The sequence below is a fragment of the Cynocephalus volans genome, chromosome 15 (genome assembly GCF_027409185.1).
Source record: "Cynocephalus volans isolate mCynVol1 chromosome 15, mCynVol1.pri, whole genome shotgun sequence".
Taxonomy (NCBI): Eukaryota; Metazoa; Chordata; class Mammalia; order Dermoptera; family Cynocephalidae; genus Cynocephalus; species Cynocephalus volans.
The window spans coordinates 28,832,138-28,846,420 of record NC_084474.1 but is presented as its reverse complement, the minus strand read 5'-3'; the positions used below and the strand labels follow the sequence as shown (position 1 = coordinate 28,846,420).

The 14,283-nt window shown below is 37.6% G+C and overlaps 1 protein-coding gene across 1 annotated transcript in view; it reads left to right on the top strand.

Moving 5' to 3' along the window:
• TRPA1 (transient receptor potential cation channel subfamily A member 1) overlaps nt 1-14,283 on the top strand; it is a 61,133-nt gene that overhangs the window by 11,425 nt on the left and 35,425 nt on the right. Inside the window, exons 3-8 of the mRNA XM_063079898.1 lie at nt 2,696-2,871; nt 6,818-6,925; nt 8,779-8,887; nt 9,074-9,219; nt 10,181-10,317; nt 12,875-12,923. Of these exons, the coding sequence (XP_062935968.1) occupies nt 2,696-2,871; nt 6,818-6,925; nt 8,779-8,887; nt 9,074-9,219; nt 10,181-10,317; nt 12,875-12,923 (725 nt within the window). The remainder of the gene's footprint in view (nt 1-2,695; nt 2,872-6,817; nt 6,926-8,778; nt 8,888-9,073; nt 9,220-10,180; nt 10,318-12,874; nt 12,924-14,283) is intronic.

Here is a 14,283-nt window from a genome sequence, read left to right as displayed (position 1 = left end):
TTGCTGGCTGCTGACTGAGCAGGATGGTGGTTGCTGAAGGCTGCGGTGGCTGTGGCAATTTTCTAAAATAAGACAACGATGAAGTTTGCCACAGTGATAGACTCTTCCTTTCACGAAATATTTCTCTGTAGTGTGTGATGCTGTTTGATAACATTTTACCACCCACAGTAGAACTTCTTTCAAGATTGGAGTCAGTCCTTTCGAATCCTGCTACTGCTTTTTAACTAATTTTATGTCATATTCTAAATCCTTTGTCATTTCAACCACGTTCACAGCATCTTCACCAGGAGTAGGTTCCATCTCAGGAAACCAATTTCTTTGCTCATTCAGAAGAAGCAACTCCTCACCTGTTAAAGTTTGATCACGAGTTGGCAGTAATTCAGTCACATCTTCAGGCTCCACTTCTAATTCTAGTTCTCTTGCTATTTCCACCACACCTGAAGTTACTTCCTCCACTGACGTCTTGAGCCTCTCCAAGTCATCCATCAGGGTTGGAATCAAATTCTTCTGGACACTTGTTAATGTTGATATTTTGGCCTCTTCTCATGAACCATGAATGTTTTTAATGGAATCTAGAATGGTGAATTTTTTCCAGAAGGTTTGCAATTGACTTTGCCCAGATCTATCAGAGAAATCATTATCTATGATGCTATAGCCTTACCAAATATATTTCTTAAATAATAAAACCTGAAAGTCAGAACAACTCCTTGATTTATGGGCTACAGAATGGATGCTGTGTTAGCAGGCATGAAAACAACATTAATCTCCTTATACATCCCCATTAAAGGGCTTGGAAGACCAAGTGCATCGTCAATGAGCAGTAATGTTTTGAAAAGAATCTCTTGGTGAGCAGTAGTTCTCAACAGTGGGCTTAAAATATTCAGGAAACGGTACTGTAACCAAATGTGCTGTCAGCCAGGCTTCGTTGTGCTATTGCTAGAGCACAGGCAGAATAATAGCCTAATTCTTAAGGGCCCTAGGACCCTAGGATGTTCAGAATGGCAAATGAGCACTGGCTTCAGCTTCAAGTCACCAGCTGCGTTCTCCCCTATCAGGAGAGTCAGCCTATCCTTTGAAGCTCTGAAGCCAGACATTGACTTCTCCTCTCTAGCTAAAAAAAAGTCTTAAATGGCATCTTTTTCCCAATATAAAGCTGTTTACATTGAAAACCTATCGTTTAGTGTAGGCACCTTCATCAATGATCTCAGCTGGATCTTCTGGGTGACCTGCCGTAGCTTCTACACCAGGACCTGCTGCTTCACCTTCACTTGTGTGTTATGGAGATGGCTTCTTTCCTTCAGCCTCGTGAAGCAGCCTCTGCTAGCTTCCGACTTTTCTCCTGCAGGTTCCTCACCTCTGTCAGACTTCATGTAATTGAAGAGAGTCTGGATTAGGCTTTGGCTTAAGTGGATGTTGTGGCTGGTTGATCTTCTATCCAGACCACGAAAGCTTTCTCCATGTCAGCAATAGGCTGTTTTGCTTTCTTATTCTTGTGTTCACTGGAGCAGCACTTTAAATTTCCTTCAAGAACTTGTACTTTGCATTCACAACTTGGCTAACTGTTTGGTGCAAGAGGCATGGCTTTTGGCCTGTCTTGGTTTCAACATGCATCCTCACTAAGCTTCATCACTGCTAGCTTTTGATTTAAAGTGAGAGATGTGAGACTCTTCCTTTCACCTGAACATTTAGAGGCCATTGTAGGGTTATTAGTTGTCCTAATTTCAATATTGTCGTGCCTCAAGGAATAGGGCGACCCTAGGAGAGAGAGAGATGGGAACAACAGGTCGGTGGAGCAGTCACAAGACAGACAACATATACTGATTAAGTTTGCTGTCTTATGTGATCACAGTTCACAGCACCCAAAACAATTAAAACGGTAACATCAAAGATCACTCATCACAGATCCCCATTAACAGATATAATAATAATGAAAAAGTTTGAAATATTGTGAGAATTACCAAAATGAAAAACAGAGACACAAAGTGAACACATGCTGTTGGAAAAAGGTCGCCAATGGACTTGCTTGATGCAGGGTTGCCACAAACCTTCAATTTGTAAAAAAAGGCATATCTGCAAATAGCAATAAATTGAAGCTCAATAAAGCACGTTATGCTTGAATGTGTGTGTGTGTGTGTATATATATATAAATTTTTTTTTTCACCAAAGTCGACTATGAGAAAGCTGAGGTTTGGGGAAGTAAGGTAACTTCTGCAACTCCTTAGTAGCTATGTTGGCAAGACTTTTAGTCTCTCTAGGCCTCAGCATCTTCATTTCTGAAAACTGGTCATGGTGCTTCCTTGCAGGCTATTGGAGGCTTGAATGGAATAATAGTCATATGGAACCTAGTAGTGTGCCTGGCATATAGTTCTTGCATTAATATAATCTCAATATTTTATCACAAACCCAAAATTCATATACAGATAAAAACATGCACCAATAGGAGGATCTATTTCTTATTGATGCTATTGATAGAAATTTAACTCAATTGACAAAGTCAGTGCCACACTTTTACATAATCCCTATAAGTACTCATTAGATGTTTCTGGAGAACCGAAACTGTACTTGTATTTTTCATCAAGAAGATGCAGCTGATTACAGTGGCACTTGGTACCAAGCTTTGAAATGAGTAGGCACTCAAGAGCTGCTGAATACAGATCAAGCAAAATTTAATCCAAGTTTTGGTGTCTTTTTCTAGCGCTGAATGTGATGGATGATTATGGAAATACCCCTCTGCACTGGGCCACAGAAAAAAACCAGGTTGAAAGCGTTAAGTTTCTTCTCAGCAAAGGAGCAAATCCAAACCTCCGAAACTGCACCATGATGGCACCCCTTCACATAGCTGTGCAGGGCACAGACAACGAGGTGACCAAGGTGAGGCTGCTGCTGGCCAGCGCAGTAAGGGACACACCAGACCCGGCTCTCTCTGCCTAGGCCAAAACAGCCCCCCTAAGATGCCATGACCGGTGATATATACAATGATTACATCATTTGCTTTACTTCTTACCAGCTGATGATGATGGTGGTGGTAACAATGATGATTATGATGATAATGCCACTGATAGTCCTACCTTAATGAATAGTTCTTATTTGCCAAACATTTCCCTAAGAGCTTTATGTGTTTTAGTATTTTAAATCTTCATTAAAAATGCACCACCACCACCACCATAAATTAAGTCTATTAGTATCCCCATTTCATAGCTGAGTAGGCTAAGGCACAGAGTTGGCTAATGTTGAATAAGTGTTGAAAGCAACAATTAGGAATTTTATTCTCATCTTTATGTTTCCGAGTTCAAGCTTTACCACTTTTACCTGACTGATTTAATGACTAAAAGGAGGAAGGTGATGAGTGGCTCAATGAAGACAGAAAACATGATTACGATTTGCTGTTTTTTGTTAGGGTGGATGGCCCATCAGAGTGATTAGTTAGCTGGCAACATAATGATGCTATTGGGAAATTTCTTATTGTTTTGCAAGGTTTGAGAGTGAGTTTTTTTTTTTTTTTTTTTTGTCTTTTTCGTGACCGGCACTCAGCCAGTGAGTGCACCGGCCATTCCTATATAGGACCCGAACCCGCGGCGGGAGCGTCACCACGCTCCCAGCGCCGCACTCTCCCGAGTGCGCCACGGGCTCGGCCCGAGAGTGAGTTTTGACAAAGAGAGGAAACCCTGATAAATGCCTAAAGGGTAAGGTTTAGGCCATGGGTTTTAAACTACACCTCGGAGTCTCACAGACATACTAGAAAACACATATGCTTACTTAAAAAAGAATGCTACTTAAAAATGGATCACGTTCATTTCTAGGGTGGTCTATTTGAATGTATAAGTTTTCCTGTAGAAACAATATTGCAAATGGTGATTTGGCTATTGTGCTAACCCACACCAAAACTTAATTGTCTATAAATCATCAAAGACATCCGTAAGCCCCAGGCTGTCTTTAGCCAAAACTTTTCTCTCAGCTCTCTGAGACCCTGGCTCCTTTAAGTCTGATATACAGTGCATTAGGCAGCCCCTTTCTGCCTTCCCACTGTACCATGTCTATGGCTCTAGCATCATTCTTAGGACATGATACAGTAATCAAATGTTCATGGGCTTTTCTTCCACTGGTTGGTTGTCTATCCTTGAAGGAAAGACTATGTCTTACCGATCTAAGTATCTCCAGTCTTCAGCACTGTGCTGGTAAATGATGGCTGGTGAATGAATGAATGAGTGAATGAGTGAATGAGTAAATGAGTAAATGGGCCTTTGGCTGAAGGAAAAGCTGAGAGCTAAGGTATGAGAACCTACACAGATAAATCAGGGCAACCCCCTAGGAGGTCATTAGAAAAGGCTCTGGCAACAGACTGGGGTTTTTTTGTTGTTTGTTTTAATGTCTGCATTATTCATGACCCAGGTGCTATGTCCATATCATCTGGGCTGGGCCACTAGTGACTTCAGGGCCCCCCCTACCATAGATGCCACATATTTCCCCACAGAGCTTTCATGCTTCCTTTGAAGGCTCTTTTCAGAAACAGATGCCCATTAACACAATTAATATTGGCTCTGCAGGCCGGCCCCATGGCTCACTCGGGAGAGTGCAGTGCTGGTAGCGCCGAGGCCACGGGTTCGGATCCTATATAGGGATGGCCACTGTGCTCACTGGCTGAGCGTGGTGCTGACAACACCGAACTGAGGGTTGCGATCCCCTTACCGGTCAAAAAAATAAATAAATAAATAAAAAATAAAATATTGGTTCTGAAAGCATGGCTTGGGAATTCAAAGGCAGGTAACAGTGGAAAAACTTGTTAATTAGAAATCAGAAATCTTCAAACTAACAAATATAGAAAGGTAGATATTGCACAGAAATGGAAAAGAAAGTTTAGAAATAAGCCCATAACTGATTTATAAACTGGTGGGTAGACATAAAACAGATTTTCCCAGGTGATACCAGAACAAGAAGAAAAATAGGGTTATAAGAGAACTAAAATTGTCTCTGCCTACCTTGGTCTTACTAGTCGTAACTATGCCTAAAAATATTTTCAAGCCCCTCTGGTTTGCCAGACATGACGAGAATAGGAGGGCGAGCAGTTTTGGAGCACCCCTCACACTTGCATGCAGCAGTCTCCAGCCTTCCTGTCTCGCTCATACCCATGGGCAGGCCTGCACCTCCCAGCCCTTGCCCATTGAGGAAGCTTCTCCACTGTCTGCTCCGCCAGCCTGCCCCCAGATCTCCACCGCTGCCTATAGGGTTGTAAAGTAAAAATTTGTCATCCACATATCACCTCAAGTCCTTGGCAGATGACCAGTGGTATGCACAGTAATCTCTGGGGTTCATTGGACTGGGGTTAAGGAGGTGACCTCATTTCTCAATGGCCTTAGTCCTTGGGGCTTAACCTTGAAGTATCCAGTTGCTTGACTCTCCCATGACACTTCATGTGTTCTCATCAGAGAAACCTCTGGAGGGCTCACCTGCGAACCTTCTAGATTGTCTGGTTGTGACTGACTTTGAAGTAGGTGCACAGTTTAGTTGCTCTCTCTGGGTCCCCTGCCACACATAATTTAATATAGCTTTTTGAAAGATTGTGCTTATTGTAGCCTAATAAATGCTATGATCTATGAGTTTAAGAGAGGAAAGAGAAAAATGTCTTATAGACTTTGGTAGGTTATTTTACTTGTGAATCTAGAGCTTCCTAAGAACAGAATGTGAAGGGACCTGAAGTCCATGAAAGGAGGCTTGTGTTCCCCTTTCCTTCATCCGTCGATAATTTCCTGATATGTTCTCATGTACTAAAGTCTCGGTTTAGTTTTTTCTTTTATGATCAGAGCTAGTTAGTAAGCCTAGTTCATTTGCTGACACTCAAACTTTGGGGCACGTTCTATTGACATAGGGCTCTGCTCAGAGGTTGTGTATATTTTCAAAGAAGTCAAGGTTTTTAGGAAACAGCTTGTTTAATTAACTTTTAAAAACAATTTAATTATAAATACCTGGCATAGTTTTATCACAGTTTTGCTGTAAGAGGCAAGGCCTCCAATAGGCCAATTCAGATTTCTCCTTGAGAGAGACATTTATATGGGATAATTTTTGTTATACTGAATATAAAATAAAGACTATTTGAAAATCTGTAGTTTCTTGGCCAGTAATCAGCTGGCAGTCAAAAAGTGAGCAGGTATCAGGTCTTCAGTTCGATTCCATCAGAAAAATTACTTGACCATTTTATCAAGATGATAATGTCCTTCTTTGTAGAAAAACTTTTGTTCTAGACCAGGTTTGAATTGAGTTAAGCTATACCAAAGTTGTACATAAAACTGTTTTCTTTACTTAAGAGAATGGATTTTTCATTGACATTTCCCAGCATACTTGCAATCTAGGTAAAAGAAAATGATCAGAGGGAAAAAAGAAAAGACTCCCTCCCACCCTCCTTCCCGCTCTCTCTCCCTTCTTCCCCCTTCCCTCCCTCCCCACTGTGCACACATTCTAAATGGCTCCACGGTTTATTATCTTGAAGGTATTAGTTAACATAGGTCACTTAATACAAGTAAGAAGTATTAAGTAAAACTGTGTGAACTGGTATCTACAATTCTTCTATTTACAGTTCATAACTCAATATTGCCTTAATTGATGTGATATTGAAATCATTATTATTTTATCTATTTGAGAGATTTATTTAGAATCCACTAAGTGCAAGGTTTTGTGTCTGATTATGTGGCAGAGGGATGAAAACAGATGAATAGATATGAGCCCTGGCACCCAGGAATTTATAATCTAGTGGAAGACAAGTACCTATTTGGAAATCTGCAACTCAGCTTTGTGATAATTATTCTCCCCCTCCCCCTTTGTGTAGGTCTTGGTTGAGCACAGCAGAACTAACATTAATTTGGAAGGAGAAAATGGAAACACAGCTGTGATAATTGCATGCTCCAAAGATAATAGTGAAGCACTGCAAATTTTGGTTTGTATATTAATCATATTTTTCTGGTCTCTTTATCTTTTCATGAATATGCCATGAATTATTGTTATTTACAGTAGCTCTTCAGCTTCTCTCCTTAGCAAAATATAAAATAGAGAAAACAAGTCAGAAAAAATAGTCCTATGTGTTTTTGTGTATTTACACACTCCTTAAATCCTAAATGGATCTGAGATTGGTGACAGAAGACTATCTGTAAAGCATTAAAGAAAATGTGAGAAAACTGAATTGAAAGAAAATATAGGCACAGGAAAAATTAAGATGAAGCTGGTGGTCAAGTTGGAATACAAAATACAAAGTATAACAATCTGTATGTTAATAAAGATGGGTCATACATTTGACTCTGAGCTTCCAAATAGTCAAAGGAAAGATGAATATAGTCAATTGCAGACTGAACTGACCTCATAAGATAAAAACCAAAGGAAACACAGCCACTCCTGCTCCCAAGACCAGGAGAAGTTGCTGTCATGGGTTCTCAAAAAGGGAGCCCTGTGTGAGGACTGAGGTCCTTAGTCACATCCCTGAGAGCAGAGCCAGCCTTCTCTCTGGTGACGTTTCCAGGGGTGATCCAGGAAAACGCTGGAGATGCCTGTCTAAATGACTTCCTCTGCACCAGCAGTTCCCCTTCTGAGTGTGTACCTAGAATTCCAGCACCTAGCTTTCTTTCAAATATTTTTTAATTACTTTCTTGTTATTCAGGCCAGGTTCTGTATTTTTACCACTTGGTGTTGCCTCTTCACCATCCCATAGAGTAGGAAAATAAAGTAAAAGGACTTCAAAATATTTGCCTGATATTTAGATGTACAAATATGTTTTAACATGTTTACTAGATGTACTTAGAGATAAATACACATTCTATAAGCTGTTATGATTGGACCAAAAAGAGAATAATAAAGAGAATAAAAATAAATTAACTAACACTCAAACCAAAATTTTAGAAAAGGAGCCTTAAATAACCCCCTCCCCCAAATTGGAATTGATAGTAAAGTTGAAAACGCTTTAGAAAACAATATATTTTCAAAGTAACTTCTTTACAAATGTAATTTTTATGTGTATACTGTGTGATCACATTGCTCAAAAAAGCTTGTACTTAACAATATTCTTTAGTAATAAGATTTTGTGAAGTACATCTTCCATTTTGGAGTACACACGATGTATATAATATACATTGATGCTTCCTGTAGAAGACCAGATTACAAGTAGTATTTGATTTTTCATACTATTTTGCTTTTTCGAAATCTTCTCTTTTGTAATAATAAAAGGTACTTAAAATTAAAGTTCAACAATTTATAGAAAATGATAGTTGAAAATAATTTGCTCAGATAAAAAGGTATGATTCAGTTCTTCTAGCATCTTTTTAGTAAAGAACCTTTATTAGTGAATATACTTGATTTTTATGGCTTAACAAGAGTGCAGGTGTATTCATTTATTAATGTTACGTAAATTATGGGAAAAGAATCTAAGAAATTTTATCATTCTTTATTTGCATAAAGAATAGAGAATGGGAAGAGAAATCGTGATAATGTTTTAAAAACCTCATTAACCCCATTCAAAAATTTGTTGATTTTAGTTTCCTGTGGTATTAATATTGTTATTTTTGTGTCTATGTTGTTAATTCATCTTTGGAAGATATAGTGTTTTTATTCAGAATCTTAGCCTGATTAATCTAAAATTACCTTCTTGCCTAGATTTCATACCATATGAAGCTTTCTATGTATTTCTACATTGGCACAGAGTAGTGAAATGGTTGGGGAAGGCACACAAATTCTTATCCACCCTTGTGATCTGGGGTTTAACTTGTATCATTTGACATTTTTTTCTTCTTTCTTGTCCTCCAGTTTAATAAAGGAGCTATGCCATGTAAATCAAACAAATGGGGATGTTTACCTATTCACCAGGCTGCCTTTTCAGGTTCCAAAAAATGCATGGAGATAGTATTAAAATTTGGTGAGTAGAGGCTTTCCTACATTCTATATGATAAAGAAGCATATTCTGGTACATGCTATTAATTTGAAAAATATTTAATAGAATTTACACATAGGCTTTTACATAAGCCTAAGTGTCCTTTCTTTTTAAAAATTCTTCTTATTTATTTTAAGTATTTGTTATATTGAATGTGATTTTCTTCTAAAGGTGAAGAACATGGATACAGCAGACAGACTCACATTAACTTTGTGAATAATGGCAGAGCCAGCCCTCTCCACATGGCAGTTCAAAGTGGCGATTTAGAAATGATTAAAATGTGCCTGGACAATGGTGCACACATAGACCTGATGGAGGTAATCATTCATATCTGACATGATGCTTTGGCTTTAGCATTCTCATAAATTATTTTGCAAGATTTTCTATTGGTCTTTTACAGTCACTTTAGATTGAAAATGCATGCAGCTTGAAATAGATATTATTTCCCTCTGTTTGTGCAGAAGCTTAACAAGAGACCATCCCCAATTTCAATGCATGTAAAGAATCTTGAGAGCTACCACAAACAATTGCAGATACAAATACAGAGACAGTAAAGATTGTATCCAGTTGAACTGGCATTAAATAAGTTAAGGCCTACCCTCAGAAGATGACAGTATACTAATGTGTCGGCCAGGACATTAAACCCCATTCATGAATGTCTTTGTTCTATTGTGAAGAGTTATGACTTTTACACCAGAGACCACTGAACTGATTTCTAAGAGTACCAATGGGAAAGTGTTGACTGTGATTGGGTTCCGAACTTATGCCAGGCATCTCTGACCAAATGTATAGAGTTCTGGCCCCTTTCCCTTGAGTGTCTTGGGTTTTGGGTGACAACATGCTCCCCTCCAAGCTACTGCAAAAGCTTGTGCTTTCTGGAGGCAGAGAAGATTGGTTGTTAATCCAATCCGGCTTCTGACACTAGTCCTAAGTCCCTTCATTAGAGAAACGAAGAACTGCCACTGTTGGTATGGGGTATAAGTCACTCTATAGCAATGAATGAGACTTGGTCCTCGTACTCCCAGGGGAAAGAATGGCATCCAGATAATGCTGGTGGAAGTATATGCCAAGAGCTGTTAGATTGCAAGGAAGCACAATTGCCAGCTATGATGTTTATACTGTTACTTTTCGATAGAGGAGACTGATCACTAATCATCATCTTAAATGTGATATTCCCTGATTTTATTGACCTGGAAAGAAGAAACTCACAGCTGAATATAAGTTTTATGTCCTCAAATTCAGCTTAAACATTGATTCCAGTGTCCGAACTCTTTACAGAATGGCAAGTGCACGGCCCTTCATTTCGCTGCCACCCAGGGAGCCACTGAGATTGTTAAACTGATGATATCATCCTATTCCGGTAACAGCGACATTGTTAATGTAGCCGATGGAAATCAAGAGACCCTGCTTCACAGGCAAGTTTCCTGCCTATCATTCTGTGTATAGATTTTTAGTCTTCACATGTTAAATTATTCATTGTGAGAGAACTTAGGCTAGCAAAGATTCTATAGTTCAAAAGAAAAGAACAGAGATAACAAAGACCCTGTGGTTCAACTGGAATTTCTTGTGTTCCTTGGGAATCAGAGTAGAATGTTAAATAGATTTCACAGAATAAAATATCCACTGGCATATTCTGGATCAATTCTTAGTCCAGTGGATATAAGCTCAAGATTAATTTCCTATAAGCTAAGGAAGTCAACATACAAGGCTTTCCAAGCCCTTTCTAATCTGTTCCTGTTCTTTATGTGTATCTTACCACCATTTTCAGTGAAGATAATGGAACAGACACTTTTCTTACCTTCATCCCTTCCACTTACCCCTGCAATTATAAATAAGTGGTTTCAAAAGATACGACGGCACTTCAAAAAGTTTGTGGAAAGATTAGTATTATCTTTTAATTCTATTTTTCCACAAACTTTTTGAAATACCCTCATACAATTTTAGGAAATTATAATCAAGTCACAAAAAAAGATTACAATTTCTGTAGAGTTTACAGAAATACACATCAGAAAAAATGTCTGAAACTGTGGGCTTACTAGATGCTAGGACAGGAACCAGACAGTGTAGACTGGGAGTTCAATTTCTTTGGGAAGACAAGTTCTAAATGCTCCCCATGTGAGTGAAAGAGGTAGCTGAGATGAGCGTTCTCTCTCTCTCTCTCTCTCTCTCTGTCTCTCTCTCTAACACACACACACACACACACACACACACACACACACACGGCCATGAGCAGGGTGGAAGATTGGAATGGCAGAATGGAGCTAATATATTTCAGTAGATAACTGGACCAGGAAATCTCTCAGAAAAAAAAAGAAACTAGCTACCAATATAAGATTTGCTTCTAAACTGGGTAGGTGGAGATGAATGTACACATTAGCAAAACCACCAGCCATGATGGGATATGCAGAAAGAGAGAAAAAATCCCACTTAGGATGAATTTGCAAACTAAAATTTCATCACATAAAGGAAAACTAATAAAAGACAACAAAGTCAACAAAGGGCTAATTTACTTCCAAGGAAATAGAAACAGTAGGGCAATCTGAAAATAATTTTAAAATAAAAGTATTTAAGACTTTCAAAAATTTAAAGGAATAATCGGTTATGTAAAAATAAATACATTAAGATAAAACATATGAAAAAGAAATTGTCATATATGGATACAGGATTGGTGATATGAAAAATATGCAGTTAGAAACCCTTAAACAAGGGCCGAGCCCGTGGCGCACTTGGTAGAGTGCTGCGCTGGCAGCGCGGCGACACTCCCGCCGCGGGTTCGGATCCTATATAGGACTGACCGGTGCACTCACTGGCTGAGTGCCGGTCACGAAAAAACGACAAAAAAAAAAAAAAAAAAAAAAAGAAACCCTTAAACAAAAAAGGAACTATTGAAAATACAAAAACTAAGTACAACTAACCTTTAAACCAGAGATTCTCAAACCGCTGCACATTAGAATCATGTGAGTTTATAAAATCCCAGTGCCAATTAATATCCCAGATTATACCAGGATCTCTGGAATGAGTCTTAGATTTTTTAAAAACTCTTTGATTCTAATGTTTAGCCAATTTGGAAACCTAATGATTTGGTTATAGTTAAAATGTGTCTTTAGAGCACAGCCTTAATATACAAAAATACATAAGAAAGAATCATTTTAGGAAAATGGGGCCTTATTGTTTATAATTAATTTCCTAAAATTACTAAATATAAATAATATATTTTAAATATAATGCAACTGCTTGTGAATTTTTGGTGAAGATCAGCAAGCCGATTCTGAAACTTACTAAGGGCCAAGAATAGCTGAGATAATCTTGGATAGGAACAAAGAAATGAGATTTTCAATATGAAACATAAAGTTTTAAATCATGAGTATTAACATTTGTTATGGTGGTGATTTACTATAGATTGAAAACTTTTATTTGCTCTATTAATGAACACTGTCCTTACAACTGGTTGTGAGATGATACCAAAATGACTTCAGTTCTCTCCGTAATTATTTTTGGCTTCATAAAAATTCAGGAAAGCTAACACCACCTTGTTAACTTTTGCTAAAGAGAATCGGCCCAAAGAGGGAGCTTTTGGAACCTGGCAGGTGAATTTTAGTCACACCTTATGCACAGCTATTGTCATTCCCCGTGATCACAGTGATATCAGCTATTTCTTTTATCTTTTATATCTTGGGACAGATGTAACCATTCATGTCAGAACATCTTCATAGTGATTTATAGGAGGAAATAGGTTTACTAAAAGATGAGGAAGAAAAGCTTGTGATATATTGGGTTTTTTCTTATTACTGCTACTTTGAATATATTACTCTAATGAAAATCAGTTATAAATTTTGAAAAGTCACTAATTCTCTAACATTTTATTGTGTTATTCAATGACTAGTTAAATTCACTTTTTGCATACAGTACCTTTATTTTATATGTTTATATCAATCGTACTTTAATTATAATGTTTTTATTCTCTTTTTGCAGAGCCTCATTATTTGATCACCATGAACTAGCGGAATACTTAATTTCAATGGTAACTATTCCATTCACAGGTTGATTTTTTATTTCTATTTATAGTTGGAAAATCATATAATTACATAACATGGATTTTAAAAAATAAACCAAATTTAGGTTTTTGCTTATCAGCAAAAAAAAAAAAAAGTTTACAAAAGAATGATTGACACATTTGTAAATAGAGTATATTGTGTATGAATATGCAGTGGCTAATTGTCATTACTGCAGAGCTAGAAGTGCCCAAGTGTACTTTTTGATACCTGTATCAGTGTTTTTAGTGTGAGGAGCTTGTGAGCACATTGCAAGGTTTGCTCTCCTGATGGCCTGTGAAACGGTCCTAGGGGAGTGTTAGGCTTGGGTGACTCTGCTGATTCTTCTTCAGCTCTGTTGGCTTTGAGGTAGAGGCAGGACAGGCAGCTTATGCCATAAGCTTCTACCCCAGCTGTCTCAGCACCACCTTTCAAACAGTGAAAAACTGAAGATTTGAAAAATGTTGTCGAAGGTTCGTTACAAGTGAAAGCATGAATGTTTTTTTACTCTAAGAAAAGAGATAGAATCAGTCTGCTTTTGAGTTAAATTTTAATAAGCCCTTTATATGTATGGTGGATTGAATGTATGGTGGATTTATTTAAGCCCCATCATATTAGTGATGAATATAGTTCCATTTCTAATATTTCACATGTGTGTGTTGTCAATAGCAACTATTGGAACTGTGATGTATACATAGGAAGACTCATTATATACATAGCTTATGGCGCACATAGTTTCCTGCAAACACAGCCATCTCTTCATCTGTCAAGAGAACTGTGGCAAACCTCACTGACCACCACTGAGTTCCAAAGGAGAAGCTGCTCCCATTGTCATCTATATTCACTGGGTCCCAAAAGAACAGGGAAATATCTGTGATCGGAGTTTAGGCTATTGTTATTACCCTGTTGAAAGTATGGAATTCCTTCCATGAAATTTTAAAAGGTCTTTTGTTTCTTGTCATATCAAATATTATAACTGTAACACATAATGCTAAATAATAATTTATTTGGTTCTTTTTAAATGTAATTTTTAAACACAAATTTTCTCAAATAAATTATTGGCTAAAGTTTTACTTCAGGATTTGAGTGATTTCAGTTCAGTTATTTCAGTTCATTTATTTCAGATGAAACAGATTATTTTGAAAGTGAACTTATTTTTTTGATATTTTAAAAATCCAATATACAATAAATTTGGAAGATTTTAAAAATTATGGACATTTAAGAATAATTTCTAACAGTGTGAACTAAACTATATTGCTCTAGGTCAAAGGATTTTTTTTATGGTTCAGGTAGTAATAAAGTTACTGTTAGATGTCAGTCAAAAGTCTAACATGTGAGAATAATTTCATT